At 37.1% G+C, this 24,798-nt stretch overlaps 1 protein-coding gene and 1 pseudogene across 9 annotated transcripts in view; both read left to right on the top strand.

Moving 5' to 3' along the window:
* KATNAL1 (katanin catalytic subunit A1 like 1) overlaps positions 1-24,798 on the top strand; it is a 170,413-nt gene that overhangs the window by 121,830 nt on the left and 23,785 nt on the right. For all 8 annotated transcript variants that reach the window (XM_053563664.1, XM_053563662.1, XM_053563660.1 and 5 more), the window contains 5 exons: positions 1,569-1,696; positions 2,105-2,210; positions 11,390-11,548; positions 12,822-12,948; positions 22,841-22,975. In XM_053563664.1, coding sequence (XP_053419639.1) covers positions 1,569-1,696; positions 2,105-2,210; positions 11,390-11,548; positions 12,822-12,948; positions 22,841-22,975 — 655 coding nt within the window. The remainder of the gene's footprint in view (positions 1-1,568; positions 1,697-2,104; positions 2,211-11,389; positions 11,549-12,821; positions 12,949-22,840; positions 22,976-24,798) is intronic.
* Positions 16,882-18,223, top strand: LOC128566698 (inorganic pyrophosphatase-like; annotated as a pseudogene). The gene is made up of 2 exons (XR_008374613.1): positions 16,882-17,547; positions 17,662-18,223. The product of XR_008374613.1 is annotated as an inorganic pyrophosphatase-like (transcript).

The raw sequence follows: 24,798 nt of genomic DNA, 5'->3' as shown, positions 1-24,798 counted from the left end.
GTGAGGCCTTTGCAGTTTGCAGTCTCACTGCTGCTTATATTTACGGCTGCCAGCGGGATTAGGTCGATCGAACACACGCAATTGGTTACTTGGCAGTTTTCCACTGTTTTTGTCCTGCTCTTGGGGTCCAGAAGTACCTTGTTGACTCCCTGTATCCTCAAAGGGATGATTATGGTCAGATCCTACCAGCCAAAGATGCCTGGAGTCTTATCTCCCCAGACTCACCGTGCCCAGTTGCAGGGAAGCTGTTACTCGGCCTCCATCTTGGTCCACCTCCACTACCTAGTACCTTAAAAGCACTGCAGCATCTGCCAAGGGGAGCCAGTTAGTCTTCTCCCAGAACTTCTGATCCAGCCTTTATCTGTCTCAGGAAAAGGGGGATTGGAAAGTTTTGTTGTGTTTTATTGTCTCTTTTCATATTGACATTTAGGAGATGGACTCATTTCAACCATTTTCTTCCTTCATTTTTATATTAGACAGTAATCGTGGGGCTAAATCTCTGGGAGATTCTTGGGCTCCAGTGGTTTGACTATCTTTAGCAAATGAGGACATTTCATTTAAAGCTCTTCAAAACAGTATATCTGGCCAGAACCCAATAGAAACCATAGCATCAAATTGTTTTTTAAAAATCACCATATTATTAAATGAAAAATTTGGAGTAAATCATATTCCTTGAGTGGTGTTGGTAATACTATTTAGAAAAGGTTCTTATTGCTATTGTCTTTATGATTTTACTAAATATCTTTATGATGTGCCCTAAGGACTTTACTGGGAAGAAACTCTGAATCTGAAGGGGGAAGGTACTTAGAGTAATGGAAAAAGGCTTTGGAAAATGCATCACACAGTCTCAATTCTTCCCTCATCTGTAGCCTTATTGTTGGATCCTTTGAAGGATCTAATAGTTGCACCATTCCCAACCTGTTCTTAAGCTTTGAGTTACACAGCCCCCACTTTAAAATGTGAAGGGTGTAGGTTCAGGGAATCAGGAAGACCTGAGCTAAAATCTCAACCCTGGCATTTATTAATGAGCTTCATTAAGTTACTTAGCCTTTCTGAGTCTTAGTTTCCTTATATATAAAAAGAAGGGAAAATACTATCTACTTTGTAGAGTGGTTATATTAAATGTATTAAATGAGATTATGTATATGATTGGTTAGAGTCTTCAAAGGTAGGCTTTCTTAATCTGCTGGGATCTAGTAAGGATCATTGCACTGTCCATCCCCCCATGATATAGATTTGAAGGTTTTTTTTTGTTTTTTTTTTTTTTTTTGCAGTTTTTGGCCGGGGGTAGGTTTGAACCCACCACCTGCGACATATGGGGCCAATGTCCCCTACTCCTTTGAGCCACAGGTGCCGCCCCAGATTTGAAGTTTTTAATAAAGTTGACCAGTCAACCTATTTCTGGTGAATTAAATGGAGGAGATGGCATTTGAATAACCAGAAAATACTATCTTGAAATAATAAAAATTATTTAAAAAGTGATTACATTATAATATTTTGAAAGCTTAATAATGTTAATTAAAATTATCCTGTTATTGACCAGCACTTTAAAAAATATTTATCTCCAGGGAAGGAAGAATATACAAGATGGTGCAAGTGATGGCGAAATTCCAAAATTTGATGGTGCCGGATATGATAAAGATCTGATAGAAGCCCTTGAGAGAGACATTGTATCCAGGAATCCAAGCATTCATTGGTTAGAGTCTTTTAATTTAGTGAATTAGAGGAGAAAACAAATTATAGGCTGGCTTGGTATGAGTCTTCTCTTTTTATCCATTAATCTCCTGATTATGACTTCATTCATAATATGAGAGTACAGAATTGATGGACAATTCCTCTGTCAGAATATAACCAAGGACATTTTGCATGTTAATTTGATGTTCATATAACTGACGAAAGTTGTTAATTGAATAACATATCCTAATTAATAACTGCTGTATGTTTTCACTAATCTTTTTATGCAGTAAGAGTTAGAACACTGTTCTTAATGAAAGAATAATTTTATAAGTAAAAAAATGTAAAAGAATAATTTTGACTATAAATCAAGGTGTCCCTGAAAAGACATTGTGAAACTTTGTTGTGAAACTTTGTTGTTCTTCCAAAGGGATGACATTGCAGATCTGGAAGAAGCTAAGAAGTTGCTAAGGGAAGCTGTTGTTCTTCCAATGTGGATGCCTGACTTTTTCAAAGGAATTAGAAGGCCATGGAAGGTAAGAATTTATTAAAATAGAATGATAATGCATGATGATAAAAAGCAGTATTGGTTTAGTTTTTTGCATTTAACACAGTTTGCAAAGATTGGGGGTGGTATACCCAGAATACCTGGATTTGAATATTTGTATCTACATGATGGGAGAGATGGACTTAGAATTTAGACATTAGTCTTTAGGTAAAGTTAATTCCCTCAGAAGTGCTGAGCTGAACACTTCTAAGAATTTTGTAGGTGTCTGTTTCTATAAATAAGAAGTTTAGAAAATTATACAGAAATAGTAAATAGTCTTAAACAGTAAGAATTTGATCAAATAAATACAGTAGAACCTTCATAGTTGACCACCTCCTTAAGTTGACCTAATTTTCATAAACCAGACATGGACCATGTGTATCAGTACAGTAGGCCTACTTCCTTATGTTGACCACCTCCGTATGGTGACCAGTTTGTTGCAGTCTTTTCAGTTGTCAACAAAGTTCCACTATACTTTTCATAAAGTTGTCATATTTCTCACTTTGTTAATTAGTTTGATTGTTGTCTAATCTAGGCTTGGTATAATTCTCAGACATAATCAGAATATGTTTCATTCCAGTTTGTCTCTGGCTTAGTGCTTAAAGCCCAGGACTAGTTCCCCTTAAGGCCAGTGTTTCCATTTTAGCATATTAAAAAACTCTCACAAGCTGCACAGCAGCTTCCATTTTCCTAGCTGTCTGGAACTTTTTTTGTCACAGACATGAAAGTCTTCATTTATTTTGAGTAGTAGAATGAAATGATAGCATGATCTTACTTTGCCCTTCTGAGTAAGCTAGGTCCATTTCTGTGTTTAACACCTCCTTCCTCTGTTCATATGCCAAAAACTAGAAGGAAGGAGAAATTGTGTATTTATATCAGTAGCTTAGAATACTCATGCGATTTGACATCTTCTAACAACTTGAAAACTTTCACATGCTGGGCGGCGCCTGTAGCTCAAGGAGTAGGGCGCCGGCCCCATATATTGGGGGTAGTGAGTTCAAACCCGGCCCTGGCCAAAACTGAAAAAAAAAAGCAACTTTCACATGCTACCTTTGTTACAGGTTCACCTTATTTTGGGAATGTATTGCAAGCATTTTCTCTTCTTACGATAACTTTTAAAACAATATTTAAAAGACAAGGTTTTAAGTACGTATTTAAAACACATAATTCTTGTATTCTTATATTGTTTTCGCTTTATACTTTAGTGAAACATTTATTATAATGACCAGTGTTATAATTCAAAAGCATTTATATGCTCTAATAAAACCTATGTGCATATAAAGTAACACATAATATACCAGGTTAATAAAGAATCTTAATTTTCACTGTGGCGTTTATAAGACTAAAAATACACGATTGAATTACATAGCCAATACTTTAGGTCCTTTCAGAAAATTTAAAATTCAGTGTTTCCCAGACTTAGTTTCTTTTTTTAGTACCAGTTTTATCACCAATTTGTATATTTGAATCATAGCAAAACAAAACAAACAAGCAGAAATGCCTTGGGTAGCTGAATAGTAATGCCCGCCTGTGTCCTCTGGTGGTTGTAAGGTTAGTTTTGATTCCTTCTGAATTTGTTGATCTGTCAGTTGAAGTTTTAAGCTTCTTTTATATGTTATCCTTTACCTTTGATTTAATCCATAGAGGGCAGTGTTTGAGGTATTTTTCTTCAGATTGCTTAATTATCCAGGAATATTACAGGATTTGCTTTTCCATTTATCTAGTATTACAGTGATTGATAAAATTGAAATAAAGAAAATGAATGTTATTTCAGATCATCACACTATAGCTTAATTATGATAAAGTTTGTTCCCTTTCAACCTAGCATGTTGTAGGAGATAGTGTATTCTGGAAGCCATTCCCAACTTTAAACATGACAAATTAAAACTAAGATGTAGGACCCATGGAGAGAAGGAACTTTTGTTGTACCAGATTCAGATTTTTTTTTTTTTTTTTTTTTTTTTTTTTGTAGAGACTAGAGTCTCACCTTATCGCCCTCGGTAGAGTGCCGTGGCGTCACACAGCTCACAGCAACCTCCAAATCCTTGGGCTTAGGCGATTCTCTTGCCTCAGCCTCCCGAGTAGCTGGGACTACAGGTGCCCACCACAACGCCCGGCTATTTTTTTGTTGCAGTTTGGCCGGGGCTGGGTTTGAACCCGCCACCCTCAGCATATGGGGCCGGCGCCCTACCCGCTGAGCCACAGGCGCCGCCCCCAGATTCAGATTTTGATGTGAGTTCCATCTTCAATTCTCTTAGAGGGGGTAGCTTCCCCTGTAAAGGGCTTACCAACAGCAAGTAATGTTTATGTCCCTCACGGAAGGTGAAGTTCCCAGTCCAGTGTCACAGTGGATATGTGGGATGAGGGGCCAAAAGCTTCTGACCAGCCAAAGGTGATTGGAATTTGCTGTCGACATTTTTTGAACCTTCAAAAATTTACTATACTTAGAGTTTTTATATATTTTTTAAAAGAGGTCTGCAGCTGTTTTTTAAAAACTCTGTCATTGTTATAAAAATATGATCTGACTTTATCAGTTTGTTTACTCTTTGCTGTGCTTTTGTAGTATTTATTGGCAAACTAGGTTTAAAACGTATAAACATTTATTTGCAAAGAATCTTATTCTTGAGCTAATAAACATTTTCTGTATTAGCAAAGTAAAATTCTACAAACAATAATGACAGCTGCAACCAAAAAATAGCCAGGCCTTGTGGCGGGCACCTGTAGTTCCAGCTACTTGGGAGGCGGAGGCAGGAGAATCGCTTGAGCCCAGGAGTTGGAGGTTGCTGTGAGCTGTGATGCCACGGCACTCTACCCAGGGTGACAGCTTGAGGCTCTGTTTAAAAAAAAAAAAAAAATTCAGTAGAGTAAAATTCTGGAGTATAGCACTATTATTCTTTTTTAGAGGTTATATGTGAAAATTTTAAATATTTGTGAAATTATTTCCAAAATGGGTCAATAGATTTTAAAGAAGATGAAAATAAAGAGGCCATAGAAATTTGTTAAGTTTATAAAATTGTCTTAATATTCAAATCACAATTTGACAGATTAGAAAATTGAGGTCCCAATAGATTGACAGCCATAAAAAGTCTTTTAGAATATTTAAAATTCATCGTGTCTTAGCTTCTTAGGTGTGTGTCTGCTTTTCCCTCCTCAGCACACTTTCTCCTGCATACCGTAGTGTTGTTCCTCTAAATTTCCATCAGTTTGTTATTTAGCCCTATTATATGTAAAGTTCCTTGTTTTTCAAGCTACTTTTCCTGGGCTGTGAGAAAGCCTACGTGAAGAATTAGGAAGTAACAGGTAGCTTTCTATATTAGGTAATAGAAGAGCCTAATAGGTGCTACAAGCCACATGTGCTCAGAGAGCTCAGCAAAGAGCAGGCATGACCTGATTAGTGGAGGCTTCATACCTGAGGATGTGGAATTTGAACTGAGATTTTCAGGGCTGCAAGAATTTCAGTATGTTTGAGATGTTTCAGGTGATGTAGGTGCTTAGGAGGGATGAAGGCCATGAGCAGTGGAAAGTAGGTAAGAAAGTTAGTGTATTTAGGAAATAGACACCTTGGAGTTTTGTAAGGGAGATAGTATATAGCATATTTAGTAAAGACCCTGGGCGCAGATAGTTTGGGTGTGTGTGAATTCCACCTCTTTCCCACTGACTAGCTCTGTGATGGTGAACATGTTACTAAACTTCTCCATGCTTCAGTTTTCTTATCTATAAAATGGAAATACTAATAGTTACCTCATAGGAGAGGTCAAAAAGAGTTAATGAGGCCTTAGATCAGTATCTGGCAGGAGCACTATGTAAATGTTAAATAAATAAAATAAGTTAGTGGGAGATTCAAATGGAAAGGTAGGTTGAGCCAGATCGTGTTTGCCAGGTGTTGGGATCCTTTTCCATTAGGTGTTGGGGAGACCTCTTTGAGCAAATAGATAGCATAGTAAAATAAGTATTTGGGGGAAAACAATCTGGTTGCAATGAGTAGAGAAAGATGGAAGGCAAAGGGCATGTTCAGAAGTGATTCCTGCATTAGTATGGTGATTGTAAGAATAGGAGTGGAGGGACAGATGCTAGTGATATTTAATAGCGGAAGTCAGTAACCTTTCAGATGATACATGTATATATAGGAAGAAGAAAGCAAGGGAAAAAGATACTATCAGGATTTTGCCTCTGGGTAACATTGATGCCTGAGGAAGACATGGGTTTATTGTTGATGTTGAAAGTTTGGCAAAAACTAAGAGTGCTTCTAGGGAAAGAGATAGTTATTTTTGAGTTTGAGGTTTTGGTAAAAGGTTTATGTGGAAATATACCATTAGAAGTTGGAAATATAGAGATAAGGTAATGAGAGAAGTTAAAGATGGAAATTATTAAGTGCTTTTTCAAAAATATTTATTTCTGGGATGAAATTTTCTCTAATAGAACTAAATAGTGAGGTCCTTTGTTAAAAGTTTTAAGTTCAGACTATGTGATTTTTTTAAAGCAACATTGTATTTATTTATTCATTTATTTATTTATTTATTGCAGTTTTTGGCCAGGGCTGGGTTTGAACCCGCCACCTCCAGCAAATGGGGCTGGCACCCTACTCCATTAAGCCACAGGCGCTGCCCTAAAGCAACATTTTAAATTATATTCAGAAAATAAGGAGATACCCAAGAGACAAACTGCAGTATTTTTTAGTGGCTGAAGTATATTCACCCTTACTTTGAGATTCTATTTCTCCATCCATTTCCCATCCAGCCTATCCTAGCACTTTTCAAACTGCATTGTAATTTAGCTACGTCTCTTAAGGATTAAGTGTGAGATTCCTGACTGATTCAACTTTCCTTCTTCAGGGCCTAGTACTTAGAAGCATTCAGTAAATTTCTAATCGGTAAATACATATTTGTTGAGTTGGGTAAATATACATTGTTGATAAACTAAGTGCAGAAGAGACCAAGGTGAGTAAATAATAGCCCTCAAGAAGCTCATCATCTTTGGGGGAATAGCATGCATTTTAATAGAAGCAATGTGTTGAGTGTTGTATTTATTGAGGATAGTCTGACTCGTGATAGTGAACAAACTCATCGCCCCAAGTTTAATCAGGACAAAAAACTTCAGACAAACCCACGGCACCACTGATCTATTCTTTATCTTCATAAGATCCACTTTTTTAGCTCCTACAAATGAATGAGGACATGAGATACTTGTTTTTGTGTGGTTGACTTATTTCACTTAATCATAGTGACCTATAGTTCTATTCATGTTGCTGCAACTTAATAAGGAAATCCAAAAAGGTTTATTCTTCTTTATGGTTGAATAATATTTTATTGTACATATATGTCATATTTTCTTTATTTATTCATCAATTGATGGGTACTTAGGTTGGTTCCACATTTTGACTTTCGTGAAGCTGTCCTAATTTACATTCCCACCAACAGCTTTCTCAATGTTCTCACAAACATCTGTTATTTTCTGTTTTCTTTTTTCCTTTTTTTTTGTTTTGTTGTGTTTGTTTGTTGTGAGACAGAGACTCACTTCTGCCCTCTTGGCAGAGTGCTGTGGCATCATACCTCACAGCAACTTCAAGCTGCTGGGCTCAAGTGACCTCTTTGTCTCAGCCTCCTGAGTGTCTGGGACTATAGGTGCTTGCCACAATGCCCAGCTATATTTTTAGAGCTGGGGTCTTGCTCTTGCTCAAGCTGGTCTTAAACTCATGAGCTCAGGCAATCCACCTGCCTCTGCTTCCTAGAGTGCTAGGATTAGGCCTGAGCCACCACTCCTGGCCTTATTCTCTGTATTTTTAATAAAAGCCATTTTAACTAGGGTGAGATGATATCTCATTGTGGTTTGGTTTGCATTTCTGTGATGATTAGTGACATTGAACATATTTTCATATACCTATTGGTATGTCTTCTTTTGAGAAGGGTTTGTTAGATCTTTTGTCCATTTTGAAATTGGATTGTTCGGGTTTTTTTTTTTTTTGACTAGGGTATTGCATTTCCTTATATATTCCTGTTATTAATCCCTTGTCATATGGATAATTTGCAAATACAGTAGAACCTTCATAGCTGACCACTTTCCCTACATTGACAACCTTCTTAAGTTGACCTAATTTTCATAGACATGCACCATATGTAAGTATCAGTATAGTAGGCCTAGTTCCTTACATTGACCACCTTCATATGTTGACCAGTTTGTTATGGTACCATGAGTGGTCAATTTACAGTGATTCTGTTGTATTTTCTCCCCTTCTGTAGGTTGTCTTTTCACTTTGTTAATTGTTTCCTTTGATGTGCAGAAGCTTTTTAGCTTGATGTAATCTCATTTGTCTATTTTTGCTTTGATTGCCTGTGCTTTTGAGGCTGTATACAGAAAATCTTTGCCTAGGCCAATATCCTGGAATAGTTCATCAATGTTTTCTTCTAGTAGTTTCATAGTTTTGGGTTTTAGATGTTAAGTTTAATTCATTTTGATTTAATTTTTGTATACAGAGAGATAGAAGTCTAGTTTCATTCTTATGCATATGGTTATCCAGTTTTCCCAGCACCATTTATTGAAAGCTGTCCTTTCCCCAAGGAATTTTTCATTGTTGTTGGTGGATGGGACACATTTAAGAATGTTTATTTACTGAGGGGAAAGAGCCAATAGGCAAGGAGATACAGGAAAGAGAAGCGATAATTGAAGGAATAGTGTCGTGAGGAGGTGAAATTGATAAATACTGTACTATATCTGTAAACTGTCTATCTATAGATGATATTATTAGAAATTAACTACTATTGGAGGTGATTCTATTAATTAAATTACAGAAACTGAGAGGGCATTGAAAGGGAAAGAGAAATATGAACTCTGCTATGTCTATGGCAGTTCCTTAGCATCAGTTATTCAATAGTTTTCATGGTTTTCAAAATAACAATCTCACCCACAGTTAAGGGCTCCCTAAAAAGGGGGAAAAATTGTAAAACTAATATTTCAAGACCTAGCGATTCATGGTCATTCTGTATATCAAAATTCTATAGCTAGAAAAGGATTTGTATAGTTTTTGAATTTATGAAACTTTGACATACACATAATTTCAAAGTTTAATCCCCTAGGCGGCACCCATCACTCACTGGATAGGGTTCCGGGCACATACACCCAGGCTGGTGGGTTTGAATCCGGCCCAGACCAGCTAAACAACTGTGACAACTGCAACAACAACAAAAAAAAAATAGCTGGGCGTTGTGGCAGGCACCTGTAGTCCCAGCTACTTGGAAGGCTGAGACAAGAGAATTACTTAAGCCCGGAAGTTTGAGGTTGCTGTGAGCTGTGATGCCACGGAACTCTACTGAGGGTGACATAGTTAAGACTCTGTCTCAAAAAAAAAAAAAAAAAGTTGAACCCCCAGAATCTTATCAAACTAAATTAGCAATTGGGTCAGAATTTCTCTTAAGGAATCACCAACTATTATGTAAAAGAAAGGTAGTGTTAGCTATGTATCTGAGTACCACAAGAAAATAGTTATTTAAAAATCCATTAGATTTTGAGACTAGGGGATTGTTTTCTTTGCATAATTTTTATTCTTCACAGATTTGTTTTTATAGAATAACTTTTATGTTTGTTTTCAAAGCTAAGAAGTAACTAAAGTTTAATTTTTAATCTATATTTAGTGATTTATCACTAACACTATTTTATACCTGACAATTTACTGTCTAGCATGGTAAACTATAAAAATTCTAGCTAACTTGATTATATTTGAATTACTGCTAGATTTTACTATTACCTTATTAACTTATAAATGGATCTTTATTTTTGATGAAATGCTATATATTATAAATGTACTAAGGAAGATAGGTTTTGTCCCTTATAGAGGGTAAGGAATGTATAATTATACTACATGCAATAAAAAAATGTATTCTTCTTTTCATTCTGTTTAAACAGAGCAGTTACTCTTAAGTGGTACTCAAGAATATGCACGAGAGTTGGGTGGAAAGTATCCAGCCATTGTTAATATGCACTATTTTTCATATTTACATGGCTGGCTACTTTCTGGACAGCCCTTGTATTTATATTTCTCTCTGTCTCTTTCTTTCTTTCCAGGTTCGAGAAAATTGGGTAGAGGCTGGGCGTGGTGGCTCATGCCTGTAATCCCAGCACTCTGGGTGGATCACTTGAGCTCAGGAGTTTGAGACAAGCCTGAGCAAGAGCGAGACCCCATCTCTACTAAAAATGAAAAACTGAGGCAAGAGTTTTGTTAGGCCTAGTGGGCCTAGGCTAAGACAGAAAGGTGTCAGGCCTAGGCTGTAATGGAAAAATACCAATTAATTCCTGGCAAATTCCGGATTGCAAACTTTTAGAAAAAAAAAAAGAAAGAAAGAAATAAGTTTAGTTCACTCCCAAGATAGATGGGAAAGTACTAATTAATTTCTTGCTTCTAGTTCACTCCAAATTTCTTGCTTGGCTAACTCCCTGGGAAATAGACTGGGAGGTACCAACTGTTCCTGTACTGACTCTTAAACAATACCAGGTGGGAAAAGCATTAAAACTAAGAGTATGAGGGGAAAGTACTAAAACTAAGACGTATAGGGGAAAAATATTAAAACAAAGATGTATAACATATGACTAACCTCAAAATTCTGCTTCTGTACAATGCTTGCTTGCTACCCTACCTGATACGCTTAGACAGCCTGCATGCCAATCATGATGCAGACCAAGGCTTAAAAATCCAACCCCTTAAGCACTCAGGGCTGCTCTCAGAAACCCCGTGTTGGGACACTAAGGCAGTCACTGGCTGGCTCTTCAATAAAAGGACTTATCTTTAAATTTAACTTGTTTGGCAGTGTGGTCTTTATGGAACTCCTGGGCATAACAGTTTGAGGTTGCTGTGAACTATGATGCCATAGCACTCTACCAAGGGTGAAAAAGTGAGACTCTTGTCTAAAAAAAAAGAAAAGAAAATTGGGTAGGTTCTTCGTTGTCTATTGTCTAAGCCCTTTGTTAACTTATATCGGAGTACCTCTAATTTGAGACATTTGTGAAATCATTCTTCATTTTTTTTACCTAAAAATAGTGCTCTTGCCAAGTATATCATTTTGCTGTGACAACTGAGCTTATCTTTTGATGGGAAAATCTTCCTGTACATTAATAATCGATGTAATTCATAAAAACCATTTTAATCTGATATATCATTTAATTCATCTTTTCAAATTACAGGGTGTACTGATGGTTGGACCCCCAGGCACTGGTAAGACTATGCTAGCTAAAGCTGTTGCCACTGAATGTGGCACAACATTTTTCAACGTTTCCTCTTCTACACTGACATCTAAATATAGAGGTGAATCTGAGAAGTTAGTCCGTCTATTGTTTGAAATGGTGAGTGATAAATTCAGATTTCAGAGTACTATTTGTATAGTTATATGATGCCCCTATAAATCTAGGTCTGTTCACCTAGGAATCTTTGGAAGAGGGCAGTGTAGTTACATTTTAATAGTTCCTGACACAGTAGCAAGACATGGGGTGAAGGGTTTTGTGGGGGGTAATTGATGTGTATTCAATGTATCTTTCTCTCTTGAGATAGAGGGTGCCATCCTGTTCAGTGAGGATAAAGGAGGAGACTTTGGCTATGTTTGTGGGTTGACTGGTATTTCTGAATCACTAGTGAGCTGATGGAGTAGAAGAAGAATTTAATATATATTTAAAAAATCAGTTAGAATCTGATCTGATCCATCTCTAAAGCCCGTTTAGAGTAAGATCCTTTTTCATAAGGGATCTGCAATAATTACTAAAGAGTATATATTTGAGGGTAGAGGTTGACTTATTTTTTTAAAATATATTTAAAAGATCTTTATGAATCAATTAGAACAAAAAATAGCATTATGCAAGCAGAATATAGAGAATATGTTACATTTCAGCAACACATATTAACTACTATATATATATATTTTTAAATATTTCTTTAAACCCATTTGGACATTAATCCCAAAGTAATCAACAAAGGCCAAGGCTAATTTTGCAAAATTCTTGCAAAAATTACTACAAAATTGGGACCTTTTTAGTATCTTTAAGGTAATTCTCACATTCTGGATCTTTGATCTGTGTCTACCTAATACAAATTTTCTTTTGACATAAGAGATGGAAATTGAGAATTTGGTTAGTAATATTGAATAATTATACATCTATACACACACGTTTCATTTTTACCACAATGGAAATATGTATTGGAATTAAATACATTATATATAATTTTAAAGTTCTATCTTATTCACCTCTGCCTTTCCAGCCTCATTACAGGGCAGGAACACACCGACATTTAATACGTACTTTCTAAGTCAAAGAATGGTACTACAAAGTTAAAAGATAGTTTCACTATGGAAATTTCCAAACATGAAAGTAGAAAGAATAGTATAATGAATCCTTGTATATGTGTCACCTAACTTCACCAACCATATAACTTCCATTTTCAGAAAAAAAATTTTTGTGATGTGAATGATTTATTTATCCTCTGTTAACCACCAGATGGTAGCATTAAAACAGTGAGAAATTTCTACTCTCTTTCGCCATGTTTTAAAAGAAAATAGTATTTAAAAAACTATTCAGGTTATTTTATGTGATCATTGAATTATTTCTTTAAAACATTTTCACAAAGGCTAGATTTTATGCTCCTACCACAATCTTCATTGATGAAATAGATTCTATCTGCAGTCGAAGAGGAACCTCTGATGAACATGAGGCAAGTCGCAGAGTGAAGTCTGAACTACTCATTCAGATGGATGGTAATTGATATTTAATTATTGTCTCAAAATTTATCTTTCTTTTTTGAATTTTGTACAAGTTTATGCTTTGGAAATTGTCAATGAATGGACTAGAAGGCAGCCTGAACTTTTAGAGACAAGATTTTGCTCTACCTAAGGCTGATCTTGAACCTGTGAACTCAGGCAGTCCACCCACCTTGGCCTCCCAGAGTGCTAGGATTAGCACTAAATAATGTCTTATACTACTAGGGAAATCCTTTGGAACTTACATACTCTATAAAGGGACTCAAGGACCTTTATAGGGTTATGGGAGTGACGCACCATACCCGGCCAGCAGCCTGAATTTTTATCAAATGCCTTTTTTTTTTTTTTTTGGTAGAGACAGTCTCACTGTACTGCCCTCGGGTAGAGTGCCGTGGCGTCACACGGCTCACAGCAATCTCCAACTCTTGGGCTTACGCGATTCTCTTGCCTCGGCCTCCGGAGCAGCTGTGACTACAGGCGCCCGCCACAACGCCCGGCTATTTTTTTGTTGCAGTTTGGCCGGGGCTGGGTTTGAACCCGGCACCCTCGGCATATGGGGCCGGCGCCCTACTCACTGAGCTACAGGCGCCGCCCCATCAACAGCATGAATTTTTAAAAGTGATTTCTTTATTCATGCACTCAGAAAGCATTTTATTGTGTACTTGCTATAAATCATGTACCATTTCAGGTTCTAAAGTTATAAAGAAAAGACGATAATATTGAAGGAGCATAGAGCAAAGTTTTTATAGATCAGATCCAGAGTTTCCAAGGGTCCTTGAGTCCCTTTATAGAGTATGTAAGTTCCAAAGTATTTCCATAGTAGTATCAAAACATTATTTAGGCTTAGTACAGTGGCTCACATCTATAATCCTAGCACTCTGGGCAGCCAAGGCAAATGAATTCCTTGAGCTCAGGAGTTTGAGATCAGCCTGAGCAAGATCAAAACATAGTCTCTGTAAAATAAAAAAATACCCTGGCGTTGTGACTCATGCCTATAATCCAAGCTACTCCTGAGGAGGCTGAGGCAAGAGGATTGCTTGAGCCCAGGAGTTTGAGGTGGTTGTGAGCTATGATACCATAGCCCTCTACATAGCCCTCTAGCCTGGGGCAACAGAATAAGACTCTATCTCAAAAAAAAAAAAAAAAAGTTATTTGCTTGTTTTACTCTCATTTTCTCACATGTATACAGTAAAGGTTTCCAGAAATTACAAGAAGTAGGATATCATAAAAGATGGAAAGCAGAAACAGATATGAATCCAGCTATTCTCTGTTTGGATATTAAAGAGATTTGTAAAAATGTTTTTTTAAAAAGCCATTTTTCTTACTAATTATTTTTGGTTTTAAAAAATATATTTATTTTTTATAAGAATATTTAAGTAAGTAGTAGATTTATTATTTTGAAATTACTATTTTAAAATTTCTGTTTTAGGGACAGTATGTTAACTAGTAGCCTCACTCTTCTTCTTCTGTAGCCTTCACTTTTGTTTTGATGTGTCATTCCCTCTTTGTCTATTTGCCTCCCTACCTGTGCTTTTAACCTGTTCTAGACTGATACTGATTTCTAACAATCTGCCAAATAATTCTCTTGGAAATGTTAACTGATAGAGGCTGTGTTCTTCTTCTTCTTTTGGTATTTACATCTTCAGGAGAATTTCCTGAACACAGAAGGAGTCTAATGGTGCATTCTACCTGGGAGAAGGTAATAAAGGTAATTAAGATACAGGACTATTCTCGAGCTTCTCCTAGACAAGGCCACAGACTACATCACTACTTTGCTGCCAACTGGAGTGTGAACAGCCTCTTCTAGTCTACAGGAGGCAAAATTTTGTTCAAGATTCAAGTAACAGGTTCATTTTAACCCCAAGCCCTAGAGTTAAAACAGAACAAAAGAAAGGAGGAAAAAGAAAGAAGAAAGTAGAAGGGAAAAAAGAAGCAGAAACCACACATGAGGAGAAACTAGCAAAAAAAAAACAAAACCCTCTGGTAACATCATGAACCAGAACAGATCAGTTTCCCAAGGGATTACAATGGAGCTACTACAGAAAATTTCAACTATAAAGAAATTTTGGAAATGACAGAAATGGAATTTAAACTTTGGATGGCAAATATGATGAAGGGAATGGAAGGGAAAGTAAAAAAACAGCAGAAAGAAGTTTAAAAAATATCACAGGGAATAAACAAAATTATAGATAAAGTCACCAAGAATCCGGAGATTAGAAAGAATACAATGGAGCTTAAAGAATTGAAAGAGTTCCAGAATATAGTAGAAAGTTTCAATAATAGATTAAACTATGGACAGGAAAGAATCATAGAGCTTGAGGACAAGGCTCTCAAGCTAACCCAGTCATTTAAAGATGCAGAAGCGAGTAAAAACAGCAATCTCTTAGAGCTTTATGGGACTATGAAGTGTACAAACATACGAATTATAGGTATTAGAAGAGAAGAAGAAGGTCCCAAAAGCATGAAAGCTCTAGTTGGTGGTATTATAGTTGAAAAATTCCTAAGCATTATCCAAGATTCAGACATACATCTATTAGATAGATATTGAAACCCAGGGTGACTGAATCCAAATAGAGGTCTCCTAGACACATTGTAATTAACCTGGCCAAAGTCAAAATGAAGGAGAACATTCTACAAGCAGCCAGGCATGAGCAGCACCTGACCTGTAAGGATAAACCAATTACGTTAACACCTAGCTGATTTCTTAGCAGATACTTTACAAGCCAGTAGGCAGTGGGCACCTGCCCACCTTCTCATACAAAACAACTGCCGGCCTAGGATTCTGCATCCTGTAAATCTAAGTTTCATATTTGATGGAGAAATAAAATCTTTTACTGACAAGCATAATTGAGGCAATTTGCTACTATAAGACTAATTCTTCAGGAAGTACTCAGATCTTTATTATACACAGACCAATACAATGGATCCCAGCAAAGAAAAGATACCTAGAAACTACAGGACAAAGCCTAGCTACCACAGTGGCCCAAGTGATAAAATAAGGCAACAGAGCCCCACACAATGAGACAAACAGAAATCCACCGTGCTCATCAGTTCTCTCAATAAATGTAAACTAAGTGAATTCTCCACTCTAGAGATGCCGGCTGGCTGAGTAGATTATAAAAATATAAGCCAAGTATACACTTTTCAGGAAACTCATCTAAACCCCCCCAGGACAAATTAATACTCAGAATAAAGGGACAGAAAACAATATTTCATGCAAATGGAAACCAAAAGAAAGTGGGATTTGTTTTCATATTGCAGATACTATTGACTTTAAAGGAAGAAAAGTAAAGAAAGACAAAGATGGGCACTGTATGTTGGTCAAGGGAACAATTCAAGAAGAAGACATTATCAATCATAAATATGTATGTACCCAACTTAAATGCACTCATATTTATAAAGCAAACTGTACTTGGTCTGAACAATATGATAAACACCACCACCATAATCATACCTAGGGACTTCACCCCACTGACAGAACTGTAAAGATCCTCCACGCAGAAATTAAACAAACATTAGACTTAAACATTAATCTAGAAAAAATGGGCTTAATAGACATACACAGAACATTTCACTCTAATACTACTGAATGTATGTTCTTCTAATCAGCTCACGGATCATTCTCCAAGATCAATCGTACCTACATCACAAATCAACCTCAACAAATTTTAAAAAGTAGAATATACCTTGTATCTTTACCGACCACAGTGGAATAAAAGTAGAACTCAATTCCAACAGAAACATTTATCCCCACACAAAGTCATGGAAACTAAGCAACCTATTGCTAAGTAATACCTGGGTCAAGGAGAGGATAGAGATTGAAATCTATAGATTGCTTGAACAAAATGACAATGAGGCCATAAGCTACTGAAACCTGTAAGACAGTCCTCATAGTACGCAGGCGCGGAGTTCTCCTTGTTAGTTGGTGCTGTGTGTGGGTTGATGGCTCTATGGCGGCGGCAGTGGCAGTCACAGTCTCCGGCATCATGAGTGGCTTCAGCAGCGAGGAGCACGCCACACCCTTCACCCTCGAGTACTAAGTCTTCATCAGAAATGAAAAAGGACAATATATATCTCCATTTCAGGATATTCTGATTTCTGTAGATAAGGTTATGTTCCAGATGGTAGTTGAAGTACTATGTTGGTCTAATGAGAAAATGGAGATTGCTACAAAGGACCCTTTAAGTCCAATTAAACAGGATGTGAAAAAAGCAAAACTTCGTTATGTTGTGAATTTGTTCCCTTATAAAGGATATATTTGGAGTTATGTGGCCTCAGACTTGGGAAAACCCAGGACATAATGATGAACATACTGGCTGTTGTGGTGACAGTGACCCCATTGATGTGTGTGAAATTGGAAGTAAGGTATGCACAAGAGGTGAAATAATCTGGGTAAAAGTTCTGGGCATATTGGCAATGATTGATGACGGGGAAACTGACTGGAAAGTCATTGCCATTAATGTGGACACTCTTGATGCTGTGATATTTATGATGTCAAACAACTAAAATCTGGCTACCCAGAAGCTACTGTAGACTGGTTTAGAAGATACAAAGTTCCAGATGGAAAACCAGAAAATGAGTTTGCTTTCAATGAAGATTTAAACATAAGGACTTTGTGGGCAGCGCCTGTGGCTCAAGGAGTAGGGTGCCGGTCCCATATGCCGGAGGTGGCAGGTTCAAACCTAGCCCCGGCCAAAAACCACAAAAAAAAAAAAAAAAATAAGGACTTTGCAGTTGATATTATTAAAAGCATTTATGACTGTTAGAAAGCATTAGTGACTAAGAAAATGGATGGGGAAAGAATCAATTGCATGAATACAATAATGTCTGAGATCCCCTTCAAGTATGATCCTGATACTGCCAAAGCCATGTGGATGCTCTGCCACCACCACGTGAATCTGCCTGCATACTACCAATGGCTGTGGATAAGTGGTTCCATCACCAGAAAAACTAATGAGATTTCTCTGGAATATCAGCTAATATTTCTGCATTCTATTCATCTGGAAGTATTAAGTATAAAAGTAGTAGCTTCTCCAAGCTTTAAATATGTAGAACTCATCTAACTAAAGCAAATTCTGCTGTGAACAATCCAATATATTCAGAATGTTATCTGTCCAAAGTATTTTTCATATGTCAACTAAGATAACTTTAGTACATTCTTAAATATAAAAGCAGTTGTAATTTGGATATTATTTGTGAATAGATGCATAAGAAAAGCACATATTGGATATACATGTTTACTGTATGTTAGGAAATAAAATTATTGTATTGAAAAAAATAAAATAAAACCTGTAGGATACTGCAAAAGCAGTCCTGAGGAAGAAATTGGTTGCCTTAAATGCTCACATCCAAAAATCTGAAAGATTGCAAAGCAATTTAATGAATCATCTCAAGGAAATTGAAAAAGAAGAGCAATCTAATCCCAAACCCAGCAGAAGAAAAGAAATAACCAAAATCAGATGACAACTAAAAGAAACCCACAACAGAAAAACCTTTAAAAAGATAAACAAAATTGACAAACCTTTGTCCAGATTAACCAGAACAAAAAAGTAAGATCTCTAATAAACTCAATCAGAAACAAAAAAGGGAGAAACAATAACAAATATCACAGAAATAGAAAACATCATTACTGAATGCTACACAAATCTCTATATCCAGAAATGTGAAAATATGAAGGAAAAGGACAAATACCTAGACTCACACTACCTCCCTAGGTTCAATCAGGTAGAAACAGAATACTTGAACAAATACCAAGCTTTGAAATTGAAACACTAAAAAAATCTTCCAACAAAAAAACATCCCAGACCAAACAGAAGAGCTGGTACCTACCTATATTGCAGAATCTATTTCATAATACTGAGAAAGAAGGAACCCTCTCCAACTCCTGTGAATTAAATATCACTCTGGCAACCAAAACCAGGAAAGGACACAGCAAAAAAAGAAAACTACAGACCAGTATTTTTAATGAATTTAAATGTAAAAATATTCAGTAAATTCTTAGCAAACAATTCAGCTACATATCAAAAAAGTAATACATCACAACTGGGTAGGCTTCATCCAGGGATACATGTTTGGTTCAACATACGCAAATCTGTAAATGTAATTCACCCCATAAACAGTAGTAAAAACAAAAACTACGTGATTCAGTTAATGCAGAAAAGCATTTGATGAAATTTGACACCTTTTTTTGATAAGAACACTTAAGAAAATTGGCATAGATGGGACATTACTAAAATTGACAGAGCCATCTTGAGCAAACCAACAGCCACCATTATATTGAAGAGAGAAAAACTTAAAGCGTTTCCACGTAGAACAGGAGCCAGACAAGATGTTTTTCACTATTGCCACTACTATTCAACATAGTGCTGCAAGTCTTATGCAGAGTGATTGGACAAGAGAAGGATATCAAGTGTATCCCAATGGGGATAGAGGCGAGGAGAAGTAAGATGGCTGACTAGAGGCAGCTTTTAGTAGAGACTCCTGCCCAGAGGGAGAGATAATGGACAGATGGACTCAATGAAGTTGAAGGTGGGGAGCTGAGCTAAAAAAGAAGATAGATGAGGGCACACCATCTCTAGAGGCAAGCTGCAACTCCAAGAAAACAAATTTTAGGTACAAAACCCATCATCAAGAGGACAAGAGACCCCTTCCCCCAAGAGAGAGGCTCACTGTGTGCCCTCCGCAAGTGAGCAGGGAACAAAGGACCTCTTATTTTATTCCATAGAAAGAGCCAATAAACACTGGGCCGCCTCCAGGGAGGTCCCACTTGTGAGCCTAGGCATCATCTGGCTCAGCATAAAATGGAACCAGTATTTTCCCTGCAACTCTGAACTCCCAATCCACCCTTCCCCCTTTGCCTGGCGGACTGTAGGCCTGCCCCCTGCAGAGCCCAGAGTGTTTGGCAATTCTGTGAGAGGCCTGGACATACTGTAAGCTGCTGGACAGTGACTCGAGTAGAAGTTGGGGTTCTCAGGGAGAGAGGGACATGTGGGAGAGAGATGCACCATGCTATAGAGGTGGTTATGCCCTGGGTCAGACTTTGGTGGGGCACTTGCCTAAGTCCATTGCTCACCGGAAGGAACCAGGCTTCAGCCCCTCTGGATTGCTGGTGGCAGGGATGAGGTGGCGACTGGGTGGGAGAGAGAAACGCATGATGATGGTGTGGGTGGAGGCGCTCATGCCTCTGGTCTGAATTTGAAGGCACATTCCCCTGATACCATTGCCAACTGGAGGGAACTGGGCTTCAGTCCCTCAGGGCTGCCTGGGGTGGTGTGTGGCGGGGGAGGAGATGCTCACTCCCCTCTTACTCAGGCAAGTGTACCTCCCCCTAACTACATTGCTCACTGGAGGGAACCAGGCTCCAGCCCGGTAGGATTGCCATCAGCAGTGGTGGGGGTCAGGGTGGGTGTGGAGGTGCTGACACCTCTGGACTGACTTTTTGGCAGGGTACACCTTCCTGACCCCATCACTCACTGGAGGGAACCAGATTCCTGTCCCTTGGGTTTTCAGGAGGGAACTGTCTGTGGATCCCTACTATCGGGTTGCTGGAGACCCTTTGAACTCTCCCTGTTGAGCAGTGATTGTACTGTCTAGAACAATCAAATTAGAACTCTTCACCTGGGCTATCTACCCAGGAACCTTCCAACATTGAGTGGTGCTTGTTTTGTAGCAGGAGGGACTGATTCTTCTCCTCTAGTTGTTGCTGGTGGGGGTGGGACACCGTAGTTGCTTGTATCTTTCCCCAGCTGAGATTGTAGCCTAATACCGCAACTCATTAGGATTATATAGAGACTGGCTGACTATAGGACAGAGTCAGCTAGTGCTATCACACCAAGCAGGTCCTCAGAGTCTCTGGCTGCAGCTCTGAAAGGGACCTTTGTAAAGCTGCAGGGAAAAAGCCACAATCACCAGCCCCAGCTTATTGGTAAAGGGCTGGTTAACTCCACTTCCTGGGCCCTCAATCCAATCACCGTATCAGCTTTACGAGCCAAACTGCGGAAAATAATCATGGGGTGGAAGAACTCTGGCAACATGAATAACTAGAGTAGATTAACTACCCCAGGGAATGACAAAGGAGATACAACGGAAGATGCCATTCACAGACAAATTGAAGAATTGTCAGAAATAGAATTCAGAATATGGATGACAAATAAAATGAATAGAATGGAGGAAAAAAAGGAAATAGAAATCCAAGGAGTTGTTCAAAAGTTATCTCAAGAAATTACTGAATTCAAAGACAAAATCATCAAGGATATGGACATAATGAGAAAAGTGATAGCAGGGCTTAAGGAAATGAAAAAGTTATTCGAGGAATTCTAAAATACAGTAGAATCCCTCAGAAATAGAGTTGAGCAGCCAGAAGAAAGGATTTCTGAAGTTGAACACAAGGCTTTTGAACAAGTCCAAGCATTCAAAGAGGCAGAGAAATGGAAAGCAAAAGCTGATCATTTCCTGGGAGAGTTGTGGGATCATTCCAAAAGGTTGAACATATGATTTATAGGAATTCCTGAAGAAGAGGATGGTCTTAAAGGCACAGATGCTGTACTCCAAGAGATTATGGAGGAGAATTTCCCAAACATAATAAGAGATACATAAATTCAGATAGTAGATAATTTCAGAACCCACCAAGACTCAATCCAAAATAAAAAAGCTTCTCCTAGACACATTGTAATTAACTTTGCCAAAGTTAATGTGAAGGAGAAAATTCTGTAAGCAGCCAAATGTTAAGAAAAGCATTGTGTACAAGGGGAGAAATATTAGAATGACTGCAGATCTTTTAGCCAAAACTTTCCAAGCCAGAAGAGGATGGTCATTGACCTTCAATCTCCTAAAACAAAACAACTTTCAGCCCAGGATCCTGTATCCAGCTAAACTGAGTTTCATTTGTGATGGAGAAATCAAATACTTTATGGACATACACACGTTGGGGAAATTTGCCATAACTCAACCATCTCTCCAGGAGATACTCAGACTCATTTTCCATAATGACCAGCAAAATGGCATTAAATTCACCTAGAATTTATCCACAAAAACTAACCTCCACAATGGTGAAAGAGTTAAAAATTTCCACTGGACCTTTGAAAAACATGACTGCCAAACACTTCACTACCTATCAGTTCTCTCAATTAATGTGAGTGGCTTAAATTGTTCTCTAAAAGGCACAGATTGGCTGACTAGAAACAAAAACTCAGGCCAGATATCTTTTGTCCACAAGAGACTCATCTTATCTGAAAGGATATAAAAAGACTCAGGGTGAAGGGATGGCCATTATAACACAGGCAAATGGAAATCAGAAAAAAAGCAGGGATTACAATTTTATTTGTAGATACAATAGGATTTAAACCAACCAAGATAAGAAAAGACAAGGATGGACACTACATATTTGTCAAGGGAAACACTCAACATGAAGAGATTTCAGTAATTAACATTTATGTGCCTTATCTAAATTCTCCTCAATTTATAAAGAAAACCCCAGTGGATGTGAACAATGTGATATCTTCTTGCACTATAATAGTTGGAGATTTTAACACCCTTTTGTCAGTTCTGGATAGTTCTTCCATGAAGAAACTAAACAAATAATAGACTTGGGCGGCACCTGTGGCTCAGTGAGTAGGGTGCCAGCCCCATATACAGAGGGTGGCAGGTTAGAACCCAGCTCTGGCCAAACTGCAACAAAAATATAGCCAGGTATTGTGGCAGGCACCTGTAGTCCCAGCTACTTGGGAGGCTAAGGCAAGAGAATTGCCTAAGTCCAAGAGCTTGAGGTTGCTGTGAGCTGTGACTCCACAGCACTCTACAGAGGGTGACAAAGAGAGACTCCGTCTCCACAAAATAAAAAAGCACTATAAGAAAAACACTGTCTTTCCCTCCCTCCCCTTACTGTGTATAGGAGTTGGAGGAGCTTTAGAAAATGATGATCCTTCCAAAATGGTTATGGTATTGGCGGCTACTAATTTTCCATGGGACATTGATGAAGCTTTGCGAAGGAGATTAGAAAAAAGGATATATATACCACTCCCAACAGGTATGATGCCTTTCTTCAACTATATTTCAAGCTTTTTGTTACTTTCTGGTATTTTTTTCTGTTTATCCAAATCTTTATTATCATTCTTCTTAAAAAATGTTGATGCCATCACAAAACCAATTTGTGGTAGATGAAAACAGAGACCACAGGACTCTGTTGATGTTCCTTACATGTAAGAAATTCTTACATTCAGAGCAATGTTCATGTTAATAAATTTGGTAGTACTTTTAAGTTTTACTTACAAACCTCCTGAGTCTTTATTAAGCCTCATTTAAGTGATTAAAGATAAAATTATCTTGGGATTTTCAAAATACTCTGCTTTGGAAAATATAATTTCATCCTGTTAATGAATGTTGACATTTCTGAGTGAATTTTTTTCTTCCAAATTTTAAAAAATGTATTAATTAATTAATTTTTTTATTGTTTCAGGTTAATTTGAGGGTACAAAGAATTAGGTTACAATGTTTGCATTTGTTAGGTACAGTCCCTCTTATAATTATATCCTGCCTCCAAGAGGTGTGCCATACACCTGACATTGTACCCATTAAGTGGGAGCACACCCCTTCTTTTTATTTTCAAATAAAATTTACAAATAGAGAATTCTACATATCTTAAGTAGAATTAAAAAGAATTAAATTCACTCATAATTTGATGAATTTTGACAAATGTATGCTCATGTTTAACTGATACCCTAATCAAGAAGTAGGACATTCTATCACCCTACAAAGTTTCTTTGTACTCCCACCAGTTAATTCAAACCTATTTAGATATTCACTTTACCTGTTTTTTTATCATCATAGATTAGTTTTGCCTCTTGCTAAACTTCATGTACATATAAATAGAGTCATGACATGTAATACAGAGCATGTATTCTCTGTATCTACCTACTTTCAGTTTAAATAATATTTCTGAGATTTATCCATGTAATTGCATATATTAGCAGCTTATTCTTAGGATGATTACACAATTTTTTTATTCTCCTTTTGATGGGCATTTGTATTGTTTGCAGTTTTTGACTATGGTGAATAAGGCTATAAATCTTGCATAAATCTTTTTATGGATGAATATTTTCAGTTCTTTTGGGTGATCCAATAAGAATAGAATAGATGGGTCATAGGGCAGATATATGTTTAGCTTTATAAGAACCACCCAAAGTGTTTTCCACAGTAGTTGTACCACTTTATATTCCCACAATCAATGAATAAGAATTTTAGTAATTCTACATATTTGCCAACATTTGGTATCGTTGGTATTTTAATTGTAGTCCTTCTGATAAATATAAAATGGTATCTCATTGTGGTTTTCGTATGTTTTTCTCTAATTTATAATGCTGAGTACCTTTTCATGTGCTTACGGTCATTGGTATATTTTTGTGTAGTGTCTTTAAAAGTCTTTTACCTTGTTTTTAATCGGGGTTATGTGTTGTTTCATTAAAGCTTTATATATGTTTTTCTCAGATGTGTACATTATGAATATTTTCTTCCAGTTTGTAGTTTGCATTTTAATTTTCTTTATGATATCTTTTGTTAAGTAGAATTTTTTTATTTTGATGAAGTCATCAAGTTTTTCTTCTATGGATAGTGCTTTTTGTGTCTTAAGAAATTTTTGCTTACCTCAAGGATACAAAATTTTTTCCTATATTTTATTTTGGAAACTACATTTGGAGATGTGATTCCTCTTGAATTAATTTTGTATGTATGTGTGTCAGGTAGGGGATTGAGTTCTGTTTTCTTTATATGTATATCTAGTTGTTCTACTTTCACTTATTGAAAGGACTTTTCTTGGTGAATTATTTTGGCACTTTTGTTAAAAATTATTTTGCT

Source organism: Nycticebus coucang, chromosome 15 (genome assembly GCF_027406575.1).
Source record: "Nycticebus coucang isolate mNycCou1 chromosome 15, mNycCou1.pri, whole genome shotgun sequence".
Classification (NCBI taxonomy): domain Eukaryota; kingdom Metazoa; phylum Chordata; class Mammalia; order Primates; family Lorisidae; genus Nycticebus; species Nycticebus coucang.
Note: the sequence above shows the minus strand (reverse complement) of the source record. Positions and strands in the feature narration are given on the sequence as shown.